At 38.3% G+C, this 18363-nt stretch overlaps 1 protein-coding gene across 28 annotated transcripts in view; it reads right to left on the bottom strand.

Annotated features, from left to right (window-relative positions):
- Positions 1-18363, bottom strand: part of EFCAB11 (EF-hand calcium binding domain 11) — a 228639-nt gene that overhangs the window by 167235 nt on the left and 43041 nt on the right. For 2 of the 28 annotated variants that reach the window (XM_082451424.1, XM_082451446.1), the window contains one exon: positions 1440-3559. The exons of 25 other annotated variants lie outside the window; for them this stretch is intronic. In XM_082451424.1, coding sequence (XP_082307550.1) covers positions 3448-3559 — 112 coding nt within the window. In that variant the 3' untranslated portion in view covers positions 1440-3447. Of the gene's footprint in view, positions 1-1439; positions 3560-9087; positions 17301-18363 lie in introns of those variants that run through there. One more of the 28 variants, XM_082451445.1, reaches the window with a different exon arrangement.

Here is an 18363-nt window from a genome sequence, read left to right as displayed (position 1 = left end):
ATGTTAAGACTGAAGAAAGCTAAGTAGCTGAAATGCAAGTGTTACATTATATTACTATCTATGCTGTTCTGTGTTTAAAATATTTCCAATGGACACAAAAAAAATGAAGTATGTATTTGGTATCCTAAAATTTGGCAGGAGTTCTGGTTTATTGTAGATGTCGTGATTTATAACAGATACAAAATCTTCAGAGTCTGAAGAATCAGAAAACTTGATCAAGCCTAGAGATTAAATATACACGTTATTAACTTTTTAGTTAGCTAATTACTGGAAACTAAACCCAAGGTCAGTCTGGACATCCTCCTCAAGTTCTAAGAAACTTAAAGAAAATCTGATGCACTTGAATTGGTAAAGATCGAATATTATATCTAACATAAATAACTTACTTTTCTGTAGTCTTTAATAAATGAATTCATTGATTCATCCAACAAGAACTGAATGACCATGTGCTCTGTGCTAACTTGAATATCCAGAGGAATCAAGACAGAACAGACGCATCGCTGCTCTCATGGAACTTTGTAGTCAAGTGTAAGAAACAGACAGTAAGCAAACAAAGAAAAAAGATCGTCTCAGAGATTGGTTAAGTGCCATAAATGATATAAAACTGGGTAGTAGAGATTTATTGTTAGGGGGAAGGAGGGATAAGGTGAAGCCACTTTGGATACAATAGGCCTCTCTGATGATGCAATGTTTAAACAGGGAACCATAGTGCAAAGACCCAGAATAGAAGGTAGCAAATGTCTTGAACAACCAGATGCGTGGGACCGCATAAGCATAACAAAATAGACGTAAGCTTTACCAAGCCTATAGAAATACAAGGACATTTATCCTCAGGTAGTAGTTTAAAAGTCTTACAATTTTTTTAAAACAGTTAAAACTAGAAATACCTTGTTTCCTATCCAGGAGCACTTTAAGTATCACACCTCAGTCATCTAGCTTGACTTCTTATCTGGTATTTCAGTAAAAATAGTACTTTGGTATTACACTGAAATAAAATAACACTGAGAATAAAATAACAAGGAATCCTCGAGGTACTTTCTGAATGACACCAGTAAAAATCAACCTTTTTCTAACATACGTACCAACCATTTAGAAAAGACAACAGACTGTAAATATATTCCTGGTAACAGATGTTATGGAATAAAGCAAGCAAGCTAATGCAGGGATCAAAAAAGCAGGTGACTATGAACAGTAAAATAATATTACAGTAAGACATTAAACATCTGTATCATATTTCAGCACATGTGTTAATACTCAAACTTTTCTTGAAGCTATAATGTATTTTCTTGGGAATGGATATAGTGAACAGTGGATCTCTTCACTTCAATCAGAAAAAAATAATCTAAAGTAGACTTACAGAGAGGCAAGCTCTATCAGCTATATTAGTTATCAGCTATATCCCAGATGGCCATCTAGGGGTATTTAAAGACTATTACCTACGTCATTGTCTAATATACTGAGGTAGACAATGTGGTTAACACAATGAGAATTACAAGGAAGGAAATAAAACAGAAAATGCTGTCCTGTCTTTGTTCATAAACCATGATGCAGTGATACTTTCCCTGTTTGCAGTTCTAATTGCTACATCTCAGAAGATGCCAAAAGGAGGTATAGAAAGAATAGTGGAACTAAAATTAGTGGTCAAGAACCAGACAAGCCTTCTGTAGGAAGATGGAAAAACAAAAACAAAAAGAATTCAGATCCTCTAATCCAGAAACACAAAGGCTGAGGAAAGCCTATGAGATCAGGAAAGGTTTGCATATGATAATTAGAATGATTTTCCAAATCTGAAAATTAAGAGCCATGAAACAACACTGAAGATTAAAAGAGGTCATATGGAGACAATTTCTTTGAATCATAGCTGTATGGAAATGTATAAAACATCTTATCCATGAGGTGGAACAAAATGAAAATAATTTTTAAAAATCAATAAAGTGTTTGATAAATCATGGATTCTGAAGCCTGCGTTTGAATCCTGACTTTCTACTTATTAGCTGTGCAACATTGGACAAATTTCTTAACCTCTCTGTGTCTCAGTTCCTCATCTAAGAAATGGTCGTTGTGAGGATGAAATGAATAAAGAACAGTGTTTGACACATAGTAAATGCTTTAAAAACTTTAGTCATGACTCCATGTGCAGAAAAGAGTTAACATAGCTGTCCTGATGGCCATACTGCTTACAAGGATGGCCCTTGGTTGGCCTCCCACCAACATTAAGTCATAAGAGTGGATCACTGTGCTGAAAACTCTTTGTGCAACAATATGGTTTATGCTGAACCCCTGCTTTCCTTCTGGGAGTCTGGAATTTTGGTACATGCCAGGCAGAGAATGCCTACGTGATCATCCCACAATAAAAATTCTGGGTGCTGAGTCTCTAATGAGCTTCCTTGGGTGGCAACATTCCACACATGATGTCACAACTTGTTGGAGGAATTAAGCACATCCTGTGTGACTTCACTGAGAGCAGACCCTCGGAAGCTTGCACCTGGTTTCCCCTAGACTGAGCCCCGTGTGCCTTTCCCTTTGCTAATTTTGCTTCATATCCTTTCACTGTAACAAATCGTAGCTGAAAGTACAGTTACATGCTGAGTCCTTCCAGCGAATCATCAAAGCTGGTGGTGGTCCTGGGGCCCCATCAACACACTCAGGCATAGATTATTATTAGCAATTATTTTACACTAGGTGTAAGTACAGTAAAAAATAAATTTTAATAAATCTGGAAGTCAAGTTCAAGAAAAGAGACTTTTATATATAACACCTTGATGAAAATAGAAAACATTGTATTGTTTCTTTTCATAAATAATGGATGAAAAAAACAAGTTGAGATTCAATGGCATGTTCATTCAATTATACCGCTATTTCCTGATAATATGCTTTCATGTCACGTGAAAATAAATATTTAGCTGTTACACCTTTCTAAATGACATTCAAGACAAGAACAATAAGTGGTCAGAAATACTTGGGTACATCCTTCAAATAGCAATAGAAGATACAGCATAACTAAAATGCCAGAATCACTGAACTGTAGGAATGCATCACTAATTTTATATATTTTCATCATCTCTTACAAGTTAAGTGGTTAGTCTTCCCCAAAACTTAATAAATCCAATGCTCTGCCCAATAAATCTAATGTTCTGTCTAAAAAAAATCAATATCTGGAAAAGAGAATTTAGAAAGAAAAGCCTGAGAGAAAAAGTATTTAATAATTCATGTGAGTTTCTATTTTTGGATAGTCAGACCAATTCCCCCACTGAAAAAAACAAAAATGGTAAATAAGATACTAGAACAAAACTACCTCAAAGGTACTGAGTTAAAAAGATAGTGGGGACAGGCCATATTCTTGAGGCAGCTTGAATCCAAAGAGGTTAGTGGAAACTCAGCATCCCAAGGCCACTCTTGCCTTGGGGTGTCGGTCCATATCTGAACTTGAGCTTTGGTTTCGTGGCTTCATGGGAGAAGAGGCCAGGAGTCAAGATCCAGGGCTTGCCCAACATGGATCATCTCATAGGATAACTTTCCCACGTTAAGCTGATACCCAAAGGGTAAGATGGAAGTTGCCTTGAGCAAAGAAGTAAACGAAAAATAAAAGAAAAAATGATAAGCTATCTCTGAAAGGTTACGGCTATTGATTGCCCTCATGTAGACTGGTACCCTGAATCTGAGCAAACCTTGAGTGGGTACAAAAATTTCAACCTGTGAACTTGTTCTAACATGGTCTTGTACTGATAGTACACACACACACACAAATATCTTAAGTAAAATATTAGCAAACTGAATCCAACTGTGTATAAAAAAAAATAGCATGACCAAATTGTGTTTACATTTATATACACACACACACACACAAATACACACACATATATATAAGCCATTCAGCACATTAACAGATTAAAGTAAAAAACCAATATCATCTCCTCGATAGAGAAAAAGTATGTAATAAAATTTAATGCCCATTCTTGACAGAAACTCTTGGCCTAGACTAGGGAGGAACTTCTTTAATCTGACACAGGATATAATTATAAAACATCTATAGCTATAATCAAAGTAAGTGATAAAATGTTGAAGTCTTTCTCCCTGAGTCTGGGAACAAGATATTATCAACACTGGAAGTACTAGCCAGTGTAGTTAAGTCCAGAAAAAGAAATTAAAGGCATAGGATTGGAAAGGAAGAAAGAAGATGTTACTATTTTCTACTGGTATCACAATCTTCTTAGAAACACCTTTAAAAATCTACAGATAAATTTAAAAAGGTTACTAGATATAAGATTGATATACAAAAATAAATTACATTTCTATTTAATTGTTTCTGTAAGTAATTAAAAAACAATTTTCAAAAGCTACCATTTTAATACCAACAAGACTATAAAATACCATATTATAAACTCCAAAATTGCTAAGAGACTAAATCTTAATTGTTTTCACCACAAAAAAGAAATGATCATTATGTTACCTGAGAGAGGTGTTAGCTAACACTAAGGCAGTGATCATACTGCAATATATAAATGTATCAAATCAACACATTGTACAACTTATACAACATTATATGTCAATTATATCTTAATAAAAAACTATAAAATATGTAGGAATAAATCCAACACAAAAAGAGAAAAACCTATTTGCAATATAGAGTAGTGATTAAAAGCACAAACTCTATACCCAGGCAACTTGGTTTAGAAACCTGCCTCTGCCATTTACTAGTTGTAGGATCTTGGGCAAGTCAATTAACCTCTAGGTGCCTCAGTTTCCTGTGTGAAATATCCCATATTACTAGGACTACCTCATAAGGTTGTTAGGAAGACTGAATACAAAGTAACAGAATGAGGCCTGGCACACAGGAAACCGTTAGGAGTGCTTCAGAAAGTGACAACCGTAATCATTATGATGATGATACTGGTAGTGTGATGGTGTAGAAAATTATAAAAATTTTCTGAAAGGCTTTAAAGAATACTTAATTAAATGGAAAATATACCATAATCATGGATAGGTAGGCAATATCATTAAGATGTCAATTCTCCAGAAAATCTGCAGACTCAATGCAATGTTAATTAAAATGTGAACAGGGTTTTTGCCTCTCAATAAGCCAGTTCTGGAATTTAAAACAAAAGGCTCGATATAACCAATACACTGTTGCAGAAGAGAAGTAAAGAGGGAGAGTAGCCCTATAGATATTAAGATTTTATAAGGACAATGTGGTATTGGTGCAGGGATAGGTTAAGTGACCAAAGAAACAGAATAGAAAATTCATAAACAAAGGCAGAATGGCAGAGCTGTAGAGAAAAGAGGGCAGTCAATAAAAAGAGCTGAAAATATTGGTTATCCATATGGAAAAAAAGTGAAATTAGGTTCCCACACACTCTATGCCATACTAAAAAATCAACTCTAGAAGAATTAAGGACTTAATTTACAAGAGCAAAACTTTAAAAATTATGAAGAAAATACGAGTATTTCTCTGACCTTGAGATAAGAAGGGGTTTCTTAAATAAGACACAATCACTCTACTACAAAAAAATTTATAAATTCAAACAAATTAAATTTGATTTATATTTCAAAAAAGATACCTGAAGGAAGTGGAAAGACGAGCAACAAACTGGAAGAAGACATTTGTTACCTGACAAAATATTTGCCCCAAGAACATGTATAAAGAACAGGTTCAAATCAACAGAAAATGCAGCAGAAGAAAAATGGGTAAAAATGACAGACATATTTACAATATACAGATAGACAATATACAGATATATAACAAACATGAAGAGATATGATAGATGAAACATTATTAATCAGGGAATACAAATCAGGCCCATGATGAGTTATTATGCCCACTCCACTAGAAAAGATTAAGAAGTCTGACAATACCAAGTCTTGAAGAAGATACAGGTCAACAGACTCTCTCACATTCTGATGACTGGAGTGTAAATTAATACAAATGATTTGGAAATATCATTTGGTATTATAATATTCTGGCACTGAGTAAATATGCCACTTTGGAATAATTTACCGTAACACTTAGCTTATTTATACAATCTGCTGGAAAGACTAGCATGTAAACACTAGTTAAATAAGGAAGGAAAACAGTGTACATTACTTCCATAAAACTAATTTAAGGAAGTATGATAAACAGTCCTTTTGACGCTAAGTAACTAAAAAGATGCCAGGAACAAAAAAGCCAAATGCACTGAAACCTATCAGTCAAGGAAATCTAGCTGTAAAAAGACACACCAACTTTATATAAAAATAGACAGTAAAGCCATGATTCTATAACATATATACTACAGACTGAATGTTTGTATTCTCCCAGAATTCTTATGTTGAAACCTAACCTGCAAGGTGATGGTATTAGGAGGTGGGGACTTCGGGAGGTGATTAGGTCATGAGGGTGGAGCCCTCATGATTGGGATTAGTGTCCTTATAAATGGGACCCCAGAGAGCTCTCTTGCCTCTTCCACCATGTCAGGACACAATGAGAAGACGGCTGTCTGTGAACTAGGAAGCAGGCCCTCACCAGACATGAATCTGCCAGCACCTAGATCTTGGACTGCCCAGCCTCCTGAACTATGAGAAATAAACTTCCGTTGTTTAAGCCACCCAGTCTATGGTCTTCTATTACAGCAGCCCAAATGGACTAAGACACCACTGCAATGGAGAGCACACTACGCTGTGGCTGAGAGACCTTGTTCTTAACCTTGATTTCACGCCCATCTCGGTGTGCAACCTTGGGTGGATTATTTAAACTCGCATGTGTAAAATAAGAGACTGCACCAAGTGCTCTTTAAGAATCTTTTTATTGGTGTCTATAACCCTATAAGAAACTATTCTTATCAAGAATTAGCAAAATCGTGATGTAATTTCCTTACATAAGTAGCATGATATTTAATCCAGACTCAAGTGCCTTTGGATAATAACAATGTCCAGAGCTCTGAGGAGAGAATGAAGCATTAATACAGCATTACTATAGGATTAGTTAAAAGAAAAAGTTGTTTTCCACACATAGAGTTTCCAAGTGGTAGATGAATTTGCTTTTTGGTAGATCAGAGGCGTTTTATGGTACAGCCTATTAACTACACTGAGGGAAAAAAAAAATCATAATTTAAGTATTAAGATTTAAACGTGAAGCATTAAATTCTATAATGTCAAAGAATCTGAAGAGTAACATAAATCTTGCAGAAACAGTGCTCAAACAGCCTAATATAAAATAGGAAAGATCAGCAGTTGTTCAAAGACAATGTAAATACTTCAACAGGCAGAAAACACAAGACCCTATTAGTATGCTCAAGTGACACTACCCACATTCTCTATATAATTTTAGACTTTGGACATGTCAAAGTCTATAAAAGAGAAAGTCCTTTGATATCCCAGATATATGTCAAAAGATACCCTAATAAAAAAATGAAAATACAAGCCACAAACAGGTAAAGATTTTTTATGACTCATAAATGAAAAAGGATTAGTACTGAGAATATACAAAGAACCCCTACAGATTAACATAAAAGAGACAACTCAATATTAATACATGGGCCAATAATATAAATCGGCAATTGACAGAACAGGAAACCCAAATGGCTAGCAGACATGATGCTGAACTTTACTAGTAATCAGGGAGATTAAAATGATAATAAAGTGCCATTTCACACTCATCAGCTTGGGAAAAACTACAGAGTTTGATAACAAGTGTTGATGAGGATATGGATAGAAAGGAATTCTGATGCACTGATAAGAGAGAACGTGAAAGACCACTTAGGGAGCAAGTCGGGTTACAGATCAGCAGGGCTCTGACCTTGCCATTCCACTCCTAGGTACATGTGCTCTACAGGATAGCTCCCACATGTGGACAAGGAGACACTGTAGCACATCTGTGATAATAACGAATGAGTCTATCAACAGGAGAACGGATATATAAATTATGGGACACTCATATAATAGAAAAAAATGTTCCAGGGAAAACTTGCTTCTCCCTGTCTATTTCCATGCAGAGGGACCTCTTTTGGAGTAACATTCCCAGCCTCTCTCCACCTCCTCACTCATTCCTCCTAGAGAAACAATTGGTGCCCACTTCTTCTTTTCTCTGTAAGAGGCACCTGACTGTGTGGGGCATACACAGTGCTCTGCTCCCCAGTGCTATGCGGACAGAGCTCAGGTGGGGAGTCCCAGGCTAACTGCACAGCCTGTGATTAGAAGGGTAAACCTTCTAGTTAATCCTGGCTGCATACTAGCAAGCCTGTCCCTCCAACAGAGCTATCTCACAAATAAAGCTGATATTTTTATCTACCACTCTCTAACGCTTGCATCTATTTCTCAATTTATTCTAGATGGCAAGAGAGGGTGCTAGTTATTGTACCTCCTCAGGCTTCAACAGAATACTATACAGCAGGGAAAATAATTGAAAGATGCCAGTATCAAGGGGGCTAAGTCTTTAAAGTATAATAAGAGAAAAGGCAATGTGCATTTATGTAAGCTTGAAAGATAAAACAATACTATGTATTATTTAAAATACATAAATCCATATCATAAAATATAAAGACATACATGAATGATTTTAAAAATTCAGGATAGTGGTTATATCTGGGGCAGAGGAAGGGAAATGCAACCAGGCAGGGTGACCCAGTGGGCTTCTCAATCATGTTTGGAATGGAATGTTTTGTTTCTCAATCTGGGAGGAACATACATTTTTTTTCAGCCTCAAATATTTCAAATACACACACACACACACACACACGCGCGCGCGCGCGCGCACGCACACACTTACATACCACGTGTACATCTACAAGAGAATAAGCAGCAGAGCAGGAGAAGCTACGAGAACTGCCTGAAGTGGCCTGCCCTGTTAGTCAGGCCTGGCCAGCTCTTTTCCAGACCCCCTGGAACCAAGCCAGTGGGAAGAGGGATTGTCCATGCCTGGAGATGGATACTAAATGTAGTGCTGGCTTCTACAGTGTTATTCTAAACAGGAGGAAAATCTATTAAACCACAGAATCAGCGAGAGTTAGAAAGGATAAAGCAAAACAAGAATCCAAGGAGTGGAATTACTAGCAGCAAACCATTCGAAAGGCTTCTAGAACTTACTTTTGCTAGAATGAAACCTAAACTATTGCCTTTAAAAAAATCTTTTTATTAATTATCTCTAAAGGAAGATTCAATAACTGCTGTTAGTAATGCATCTCAATGTCTTATAAATCACTAGAAAGTTTAATTCAGTGGAAATTTTCAGTCAGTGTATTATGACTACATATGGTCTGAAGATGCACAGAAAGGAGATAATCTGTATTATTTCCTGATTCCCTAGGCTAAATCAGACACTCTGAATCATCACCATAATAATAGAACAGAGTCTGCAAATCTGTGTTGCTTCATTTAAAAGAATATATATATTTTAAACTTTCATATATATTTTATTAAATTGTTAATTTTTAACAACTTATTTCCTCCAGAAGAAAGGTATTTAAATGATAAATTCTTTTTAGCCTGATGCACACGCAGGCCTCAAAATCATTTTTTCTTGTCTTGTGTCTCCAATGAAGAGGAACAAATGAAGACTATGTTAACATTACAAATCACTGACATTTAGACTAGATATTCGGTCCTTGATACACGTTATGATTTGCAACCTAGGGATAAATAAGATGTTAGAAAAGGTAGCTGACCACCGACTGAAATAACAGATACAATGCAGGAAAGTTGCTGTCCAATGAAAGCCTATCACATTTTCTGCTGCATCAGCCTATAACTGCCCAGTAGACTCATCAGTTTCTTGTGCCCAGCATGGATTCAGAAAATATCTATTGAACTGAATTTAACTGATAATTAGAAAGAAACATGGGAAGATGGTGAGGATCTAGGAAAGGATAGTACAGCCCACAAGCATGACTTTGTATACTGGGGACGCTCAGAAAACCTACACATCTTGAGGACTCAAACATCTTTCTTTAACCCTTCATCTCCCTGCTTACAAGGTATAGAAACATAAATATGTACTCATACAATATGCTGAGATATGGTATGATACCACACAGCACAGAGAATAAAATAATACCGTATCATATGGGGCAGCATCCGTGAATAATCCATCATCTTGCCCCCCTCCACCTTTCAAATTTCACTGCAGATCTTGCCTCTTGCTCACTGCAATCCAGCCACTCTGGTTTTCTTTCAGTTTCTCAATCCTGCCAGGCTTATCCCCACATCAGAGCCTTTTTAACTGCTTTTCCTCTTTCTGGGCAGCTCGTCTCCCAAACAGCAATCAGCTTTTCATCATCTAGGTCTTACTCCAAGGTGACCCTCCCAAAACGCCTTCCCTTACCTCTCCATCAAAACCACCCCCTTGTCAGTCATTCTTTCATTTCTTCTGTTTTACTTTCCCTATAGCACGCTATCCCTACCTGAAGTTAACTTGTTTGCTTACGCGGTTATTGCCTGCCTTCTTACTACTAACTGTGAACTCCTTGAGAGCAGGGACCTTGTTTGCTTTGTTCATGGCTCTGGCCCTGGGACCCAGAAAGGGACCAGGCACACAGTAGGTCCTCAGTAACCATTTAATGAATTAACAAAAATATGCCTGCTCAATTTAAAATCCCTCAATTTCAAGGCTTTTTCAAAGAATGTAACAAATGCATTCCCTATTTTACCAAATTCAAAATCCTGAATATTGGGTTTACTTAAAAATGGGGGAGGGTAGAAAAAAATGGAATAGGATGAATATTAGAGAGCCGATCCCACTGCAAAGTGAATGCTATTATTTTACATATTTTTAATCACACTGATCCGATCCATTAAAAACCAAAAATAAATCCTTCCACTATTTTTACAGTAAGCACTAATTTAATTATATTCTGTTACTACAGCTATTACATTTTCTATCCAAATTGCATTGTACTTTTCTAGCAATGATATGAGCTATCTCAGTATGTCGCAGGTATTCTTGTAGTCTGAGAAACAGTAAGAGGTGAAACACAATATGAACATATTACTGTATAAAATGCTTATAAAATGTCATTCCTTCTCTCAGCCAGAAAAAGGAGATACAACACATTAGGTCAATCATTAGGAGAGTAAAAGCCCACGAACAATGAATGCATCTGTGTTATGCATGAATCTGGCTCTCTTACAGGTCTACTAGAATCTGAATAACTGTGTTTTACTGAACACACATTTAAAGGAGAAAGTCATCCCTTAAAAAAAAAATTCAAGAATCATTCAAACATAATTTTACTGGCACGGTTTCGGAATCTATCGTGAGGTATTCCAAGTGAAATTTAAAACTCCTCATTTTTCAAGCTGACCTGTTACAACTAATAGGTTTTAAAATGATGAACAGCCACAGAACCATAAAAAAGATTCCATTTTATAAAACCAAAGATCATTCTATCTGAAATGAAGTTTCACTTTTAAAACATCAGGCATTTGAAAAAAAATCATACGCTCCTGGAAGCAATGGGCATTTTCCATGAAAGAAAATGTTACTGGGACACAGCAGCAGCACAGAAGTGAAATATACACTGTCAAAGAAAAGCTGGTTTGCTATTTGGCAAATACAGAGCTTATTTCCATATAATGGGTAGGAGAGAAGGGGAGGGGAGACTCCAAGATTATGTTCAGGAAATTAGGAGAGACAAAACAGAAGTACGGTATTAGAGCATGTAAATAATCACAATTTATTATCTACTTTTAAGACCCCTTTCTACTGAAGTGCAGAACTTTAAAATGCAGTAAGACTGTGGTTAAAGAAGCATTTCAAACTACATCTCCTATTTGCACACAGTAGGACAAAAACTCAGGGGCTAATGGGGCAAAAGGTGTGGCTTCCGATGGAGTCCTTTTGGGGGTGGGGGCTCCCAAGATCACCCTCAAGTTTGGTGATTTGCTACTTTTTCCTCTGTCCTTGGGTCAAAGTAAGTCACAAGGTCAGCTCAAATTCGGAGAGAGAGAAATAAATGCCTCCTGATGGCAGGAGAGTCAAGCCCCTTTGCAAAGGCCAGCACCAACCACGGGCGGGCAGAGGGCTGGCTGTGGCCATTTTTGCAAACAACCGACCACCGCAATCTGTGAATGCACGTGGCCACTTTCCAGTGAACCGGGTCTCTGAGTAATACGGCTTTGGTGGATTAATGAGAGATCTGTTAACTCACTGAGTTCGATGTGAGAGATGTGCTATAGGGACCATAAAAATTGCTATCCTCATGCATGCACAAGGGACATGGAAACTTGCACCTTGGGGTGTACAGCAATGTTCTGACGATCGTGAGGGGTCTCATCTCTGCCCCTGAGCACCTGTGAGAGACACATCACACACAGGAAGAGCAACATAAGGCAGGTAGCACACACTTAGAGCAAAATGAGAGGTTGGGAAGCTACCATAACAAGCACTGGGAAGAGGCGGATACTCCCTGAGGAATGGACTGATCAGAACACATGATAGAGGAGGAACCCGACCTCAACCTGAGGGAGGAGCAGGGCTCACAGAGCAGGGAGCAGGGGAGGGGACATCCCAGAAAGGAGCTATCACGCACAACGGGGGCCACGCGGAAAAACAGCAACATGTGTTTAGGGAACTAGTTCATCGCGAAGGAAGTGAGAACAGAAGAAAGTAGGAGCCAGAGGGTAGCCAGCCGATGTGAATACTGAGTTAAGAGCTTGTTCTTACAAATGCTGGTGAGGATGTGGAGAAAAGAGAACCCTAGTGCACTGCTGATGGGAATGTAAATTATGTAGCCCCTATGGAAAACAGTATGGAGGTGCCTCAAAAAACTAAAAATAGAATTACCATAAGATCCAACAATTCCACTCCTGGGTATATACCTGGAAAAAATGAAAAAACTAATTCGAAAAGATACACGTAACCTGATGTTCATAGCAGCGCTATTTACAACAGCCAAGACATGGAAGCAACCTAAGTGTCCACCAAGAGATGAATGGATAAAGAAGATGTGGTGTATATATATACAATGGAATATTACTTGGTCACAAAAAAAAAAGAATGAAATTCGGCCATTTGCAGCAACATGGATGGACCTGGAGAATATTATGCTTAGTGAAATAAGTCAGAAAGAGAAAGACAAATCCTGTAGGATATCACTTATGTGTGGAATATAAAAAATAATACAAATGAATATATATGCAAAACAGAAACAGGCTTATAAATATAGAAAATAAATTTGTGGTTACCATAGGGGAGGGGGAAAAGGAGAGGTGTACGTTGGGGTATGGGATTAATAGATACAAACTACTATGTATAAAATAGGAAAACAATAAGGATATGTTGCATAGCACAGGGAATTATAGCAATTATCTTGTAATAATTTATAACGGAGTATGATCTGCAAAAATACTGAATCACTATGCTGTACACCTGAAACTTATATAATAGTGTAAATCAACTATACTTCAATAAAAAAAGAAATTCTGGCCTTTAGCCTCTACACTTAGATGTAAGGCCTAGACCCCTGGACAAGGGTAATGGGAAGAGGGCTGACAGCACAAAGACACTGAACAAGCAAAGGGACTTGGTGACTGAATGGATTTAGAGTAAGGACAGAAAAGGAAAAATCAATGGCTGTGAGAATGAATCTGAGAAAGTCGTGGTATCACTGACAGAAATAGAAAGAAAGGGCTGACCTGAGGACAAGGAGAATGACTTTTGATTTAATATGATGAACTGAAGGTGACAAGCAACTTGAAACATTTTCAGCTATGCGTTAACTGTGTGACTTTGGGAACATTATTTAACCTCTCTAAGCTCAGTTTTCTCATCTGTAAAATAGGAATAATAATAGGTGACTGTGAGGATTGAATGAAATAATGGCAATGCCCAGCACTCGAAAAATGACAGATATTTTGGCCATCATTATTATCCATCTTATTTGACAAATTACCCAATAACTCTTTTTTGTCACATGAACTTATGACTATCTGATACACCTCTTATCAGGGTTTTTTTCTTTTTTGTTTTTTTTCCCAATACAACTGAGATAAGTCAAAACACTCTATTCTAATTGCAGTCCTTGTAAATTTTCCATAGCATTAGAGTCTGAGCAATTTACAACCTGCAGAAGGCTCCAGGTCTATGACAAATTCATCACTGCAAACCATTAAACCTAGTATGTTAGCTGATCCAGCTGGATTAGATGTGAACATTTGATGGCTATGGTTTTCCCTATGAAGCAGTAGGTTTATGGGGCTTCTTTACATTGAAAACACGGAAAGAAAAATGCTGTACATGATTTAATAATAATTTGCAACATATTAAGGATCCCTTTGAGATGAAAGTTTTCTGTTTTGCTTTGTTTGTTCGGGGTGTAAGAAAATAAGATTAAAGAGAATAAGATTCTAGAGTAATAATGTAGCCATGAAGGGTACATTAGCAATGGGGAAACTGAGAGAAGGTAAATTCCAAGTAAATCTGAGAATTTAACATTGTAATTATTAGTAATGCTGGGCAGTGAAACACAAATATTTATCATGTACATGGTAGGTGCTTAATAAATATTTGTTAAATAATGCTGAGTGAAACTGATGATGGTGATTGATGAAACTCATGATGAAATTGATGATGATCAGTGAAACTGATGAGCAAATTATTTGCTTGCCCTTTTCTTCATTTCTGGCGATTAGTTCACTGCGCTATTAATCATAATTTTCTTTAAAGAGTAAGTAAACAAAAGGTATGGAAACAGAGAATCAAGGTATTTAAAGCTAGAAGTCCTTTAGGAGAAGAAACTGAGGTCCAGGGAGGTTAACAGACTTGCCTAAGTCAACTCCCCATAACATGAGATCCGAGCCTGAACAACTAACCAACAGCCCTGGGCACATCCCACCACCCCACGATGGAGAAGAAAAGAGTTACGGAGAAGCTCAAGCCAGTCAGTTTTGTGATTAGTTTGAAGATCTAACAAAAGGGTGAGATGAGTATACGGATCCTGAGAAACAGGGACTTCAATTATTTAAGCCATAAATGTTTCTCATTATGATGTTTAAACAGGTCATGACAGCCTAAAATACAGATTTTTTGTTGTTGTTGCCATTAATGCACCCACATTTTATAGTATTGCAGTATAAGGTTTTTGATTTTTTTAAAAAATAAATTTAGTTATTTGTTTGTTTTTGGCTTCGTTGGGTCTCTGTTGCTGTGTGCGGGCTTTCTCTAGTTGCGGCGAGCAGGGGCTACTCTTCGCTGCGGTGCGCAGGCCTCTCATTGCGGTGGCTTGTCTTGTTGCGGAGCATGGGCTCTAGGCGCACGGGCTTCAGTAGTTGTGGCACGCGGGCTCAGTAGTTGTGACTCACGGGCTCTAGAGCACAGGCTCAGTAGTTGTGGCGCATGGGCTTAGTTGCTCCGCAGCATGTGGGATCTTCCCGGCCCAGGGCTCGAACCCGTGTCCCCTGCACCGGCAGGCGGATTCTTAACCACTGCGCCTCCAGGGAAATCCCATGAGGTTTTTGATATTTTTATCAAAAGATTTTATGACCAAATTGTCAGAAATCAGGGAATTTTATAAAAAGGGTGTACAATTTAGCTTAAGTGTTTTCATATATCCACAGCCTTAGGTCCATGAAAAGGCTTATAGCCACAGATTATATAGCTCTATTTTTGACTGCGAAAATTTATATGCTGTCCAGATCTTTACTCTATTGAAATTGAACTGGAAAAGGCCCTTAACTAAAATTCCTTCAAACTTATAAATTATAGTAGATCTGACTGATAAAGAGATTCAAAAGCACATGGGGAGAGATGTAAAAGGGAAAGGCGAAGATTCTCCCTCGCATGATGTGTATGCCTATTTGTGTTTCCAATCTGGAGTCAGAATGTCTGAGTCAAAACCAAATTCTATCAGTTACTGTGATCTTAGCCAAGTTACTTGGCTGCTCTGTGTCTCCGTTTCCTCATCTGTAAAATACGGGTAATAAGAGTAGCCACCTCGCGGGGTTGCTGTGAGGGTCACAGTTAAGACAAGCAAAGCATTTAGAATAGGGCTTGGTGTACAGTAAGCACTCTGTGTGTCATCACACCCTCAGGTCTACTTACCTTTCCTGTTCCATCTCCTACTCTCTTCCACCCACTCTTTGTCCATGCTCTTCTCTCTCCTGGATGCTGTCCTTCCAGGGATTCTTCAAATCCTAACTCAGTTGCTAAGTTCCTCGATTACCCTGGCTGGAATTAAATCCTCTCGCCTCTTTGTTCTTCTACAGTAGGTACCATTTTCTACTTACAGTCACTCTGTGAAAGACTGTCCCTGTCTGATTTGTTCCTGTAGCCCTGAAAGTACCCTTCTCAGTGTCTTGCACATGGCATTCAGCAAGTATTTGTGGAATAAACCAATATATAGGGAGAGTTGTCTTCTCCTGCCTTATCAACTGGTAGCTGTTATTATCACTATTATTAAGGAGGAAAGGCAGGTCCTAGGAGGCCCAAACTACTGATGCAAAACTGAGGCAAACATCATGACTGTCTTTTGGAATAGAGCATAATTTATGAAATGCAAAGCTAATTTAATTTCATGAAAATTCAGAGAATTTCTGGAACAAAATCAACGGAGAATAAAACCTCAGGTTTGAAAGGAAGCCAGGTTGGTCACTACCCAGACTGGGAAGGGTGTAGTATTATTACAGTCATCTCTCAGATTACCCATTGTGAAGAGGCGTGGCCCTTTCAAGATTAATCTCATTTGCCTGGGGCAAATTATCCCTGAAGTCAAAATCCTTTTATATTCTCCTGCTTCTTTCTCTCCAACAGTCTAGACACCTTCATAAAATCATTAATAAACAGTGAGTGCCTACTATGGGACAAGCAGAGTGTTTTTCATGCATCCACTCATTTGATCCTTCAAACAACTCTATGGTGTTGGTTCTCTTAATATGTTATTTACAGGTAAGGAAACTGAGGCACAGAGACATTAAATAACTTTCCCAAAGTTTACTGGCTAGTTCAACTCATCTTATTTCAATCCATCTCCCCACATTTATTGTCCTATATGGGGGTGGGAAGGGGATCAGTGTGGAATATCTGGAACGTTCAACTGCTGGTGGGAAAAAGGGCTAGAAGAATTCTTCAGGGGCAGGTCAGGTCTGGTTTGCTAAGGGCCAGGCAGGAAGTGCCAATCGTAAGAACTGCAATGAATTTCAGGGGTCAAAGGAACCCAATGAACTCAGGCTAGATCCCCAAATCCTGGGGGAATCCACGCTGGTAGGCAAAGCAATGGACTCTCTGGGCAATGGTAGTATGGGGACTCCAGCAGACATTCCAGATGACACAGTCATTTCAGAGCAAGGATCAGCCAGGAGCTGGGAGAAGGTGGAGTCCTGATCGTCAAGACAGGAAGCTAGAAAAGTGAAGCGAGAGTCTGGGACAAGCCTTTGTGTTAATCAGGAAAATGTAAGAAGCTGGATGTGCTGAGCTGGACTCACATTGTGGGGTTAAGAAGGTGAGTTTGTGCCGGGGGCGGGGGGGGGGGGGTCGCTGGGATCAACCCAGATAGAGGTTATTCCTCACACTGTGATAGGAGACACCAGGTAAACCACAAATCCGATCCTGTTGCTTCCCTACTTAAAACATTTTAATGGCTTCCTGTTGTCCTTAGGATCAAGTTCAAACTTCTCAGCGACTTACAAGGCCATTCATGACCCAGGCCCACGGTGCTCACTAAGTGTGAGGTGAGAACCTTGAAGCCAAGCAGGGGCCCAGGGAGGATTTGGAAACATTATCAAATATGTAGGGAGGGTCTAAATTGCAGTCACTGATTTGAGAGCTATACACAGTGTGTCCAATGCAGTCACAGAAATACAGGGGTCCCTTGAGTGCCCAGGTCACCTTGGGTGTTGAGAGCTTCTCACAGAAGACATGAGAGTCTGACTCCAGAGTTTTTATCACGTGGGGAGAAGCAGGAAGAATGACAGTGAAGGGGAAAACACAATATTCAGAAAAGTTAAACTGCTATCTCTTTGGAACTGGCATGAGCCTGCTAATAAGCAGCCAGGGAAAAACAAAGAGGTAAATAAAGAGAACCGGGAACGCTGTGGTATAATATTTGAATGTGGCAAAGGGGAAACCATAAAGACCATTTTGTTTTAATCATTAAGAAAAGTGCACCTAGTTCACATGCTATGGATCAGGCTGGGGGGAGGGGGCGGGGGAAAGACAAATTAATCTAAGGCTATTCATTTTGTGATAGCTTAACGCAAACAACTTTTAGCAACATTATGAAGCCAGCTAGTAAAATAAATAGAAATGAAGTCCAAGGGATTTAAAGATGAAAAATTTGGGGGGTGGAGAGAAAGAACTGCACAAAGCAAAACGGACAAAATACAAGGCTAACCAAACAAAAGCTGAACCATATAAATAGGCATTGCCGTGTGCCCTGGAGGACTGCCAAGGAGAGTGAATTT

The sequence above is a fragment of the Balaenoptera physalus genome (assembly GCF_965194825.1).
Source record: "Balaenoptera physalus genome assembly, chromosome: 2".
NCBI classification, from domain to species: domain Eukaryota; kingdom Metazoa; phylum Chordata; class Mammalia; order Artiodactyla; family Balaenopteridae; genus Balaenoptera; species Balaenoptera physalus.
Note: the sequence above shows the minus strand (reverse complement) of the source record. Positions and strands in the feature narration are given on the sequence as shown.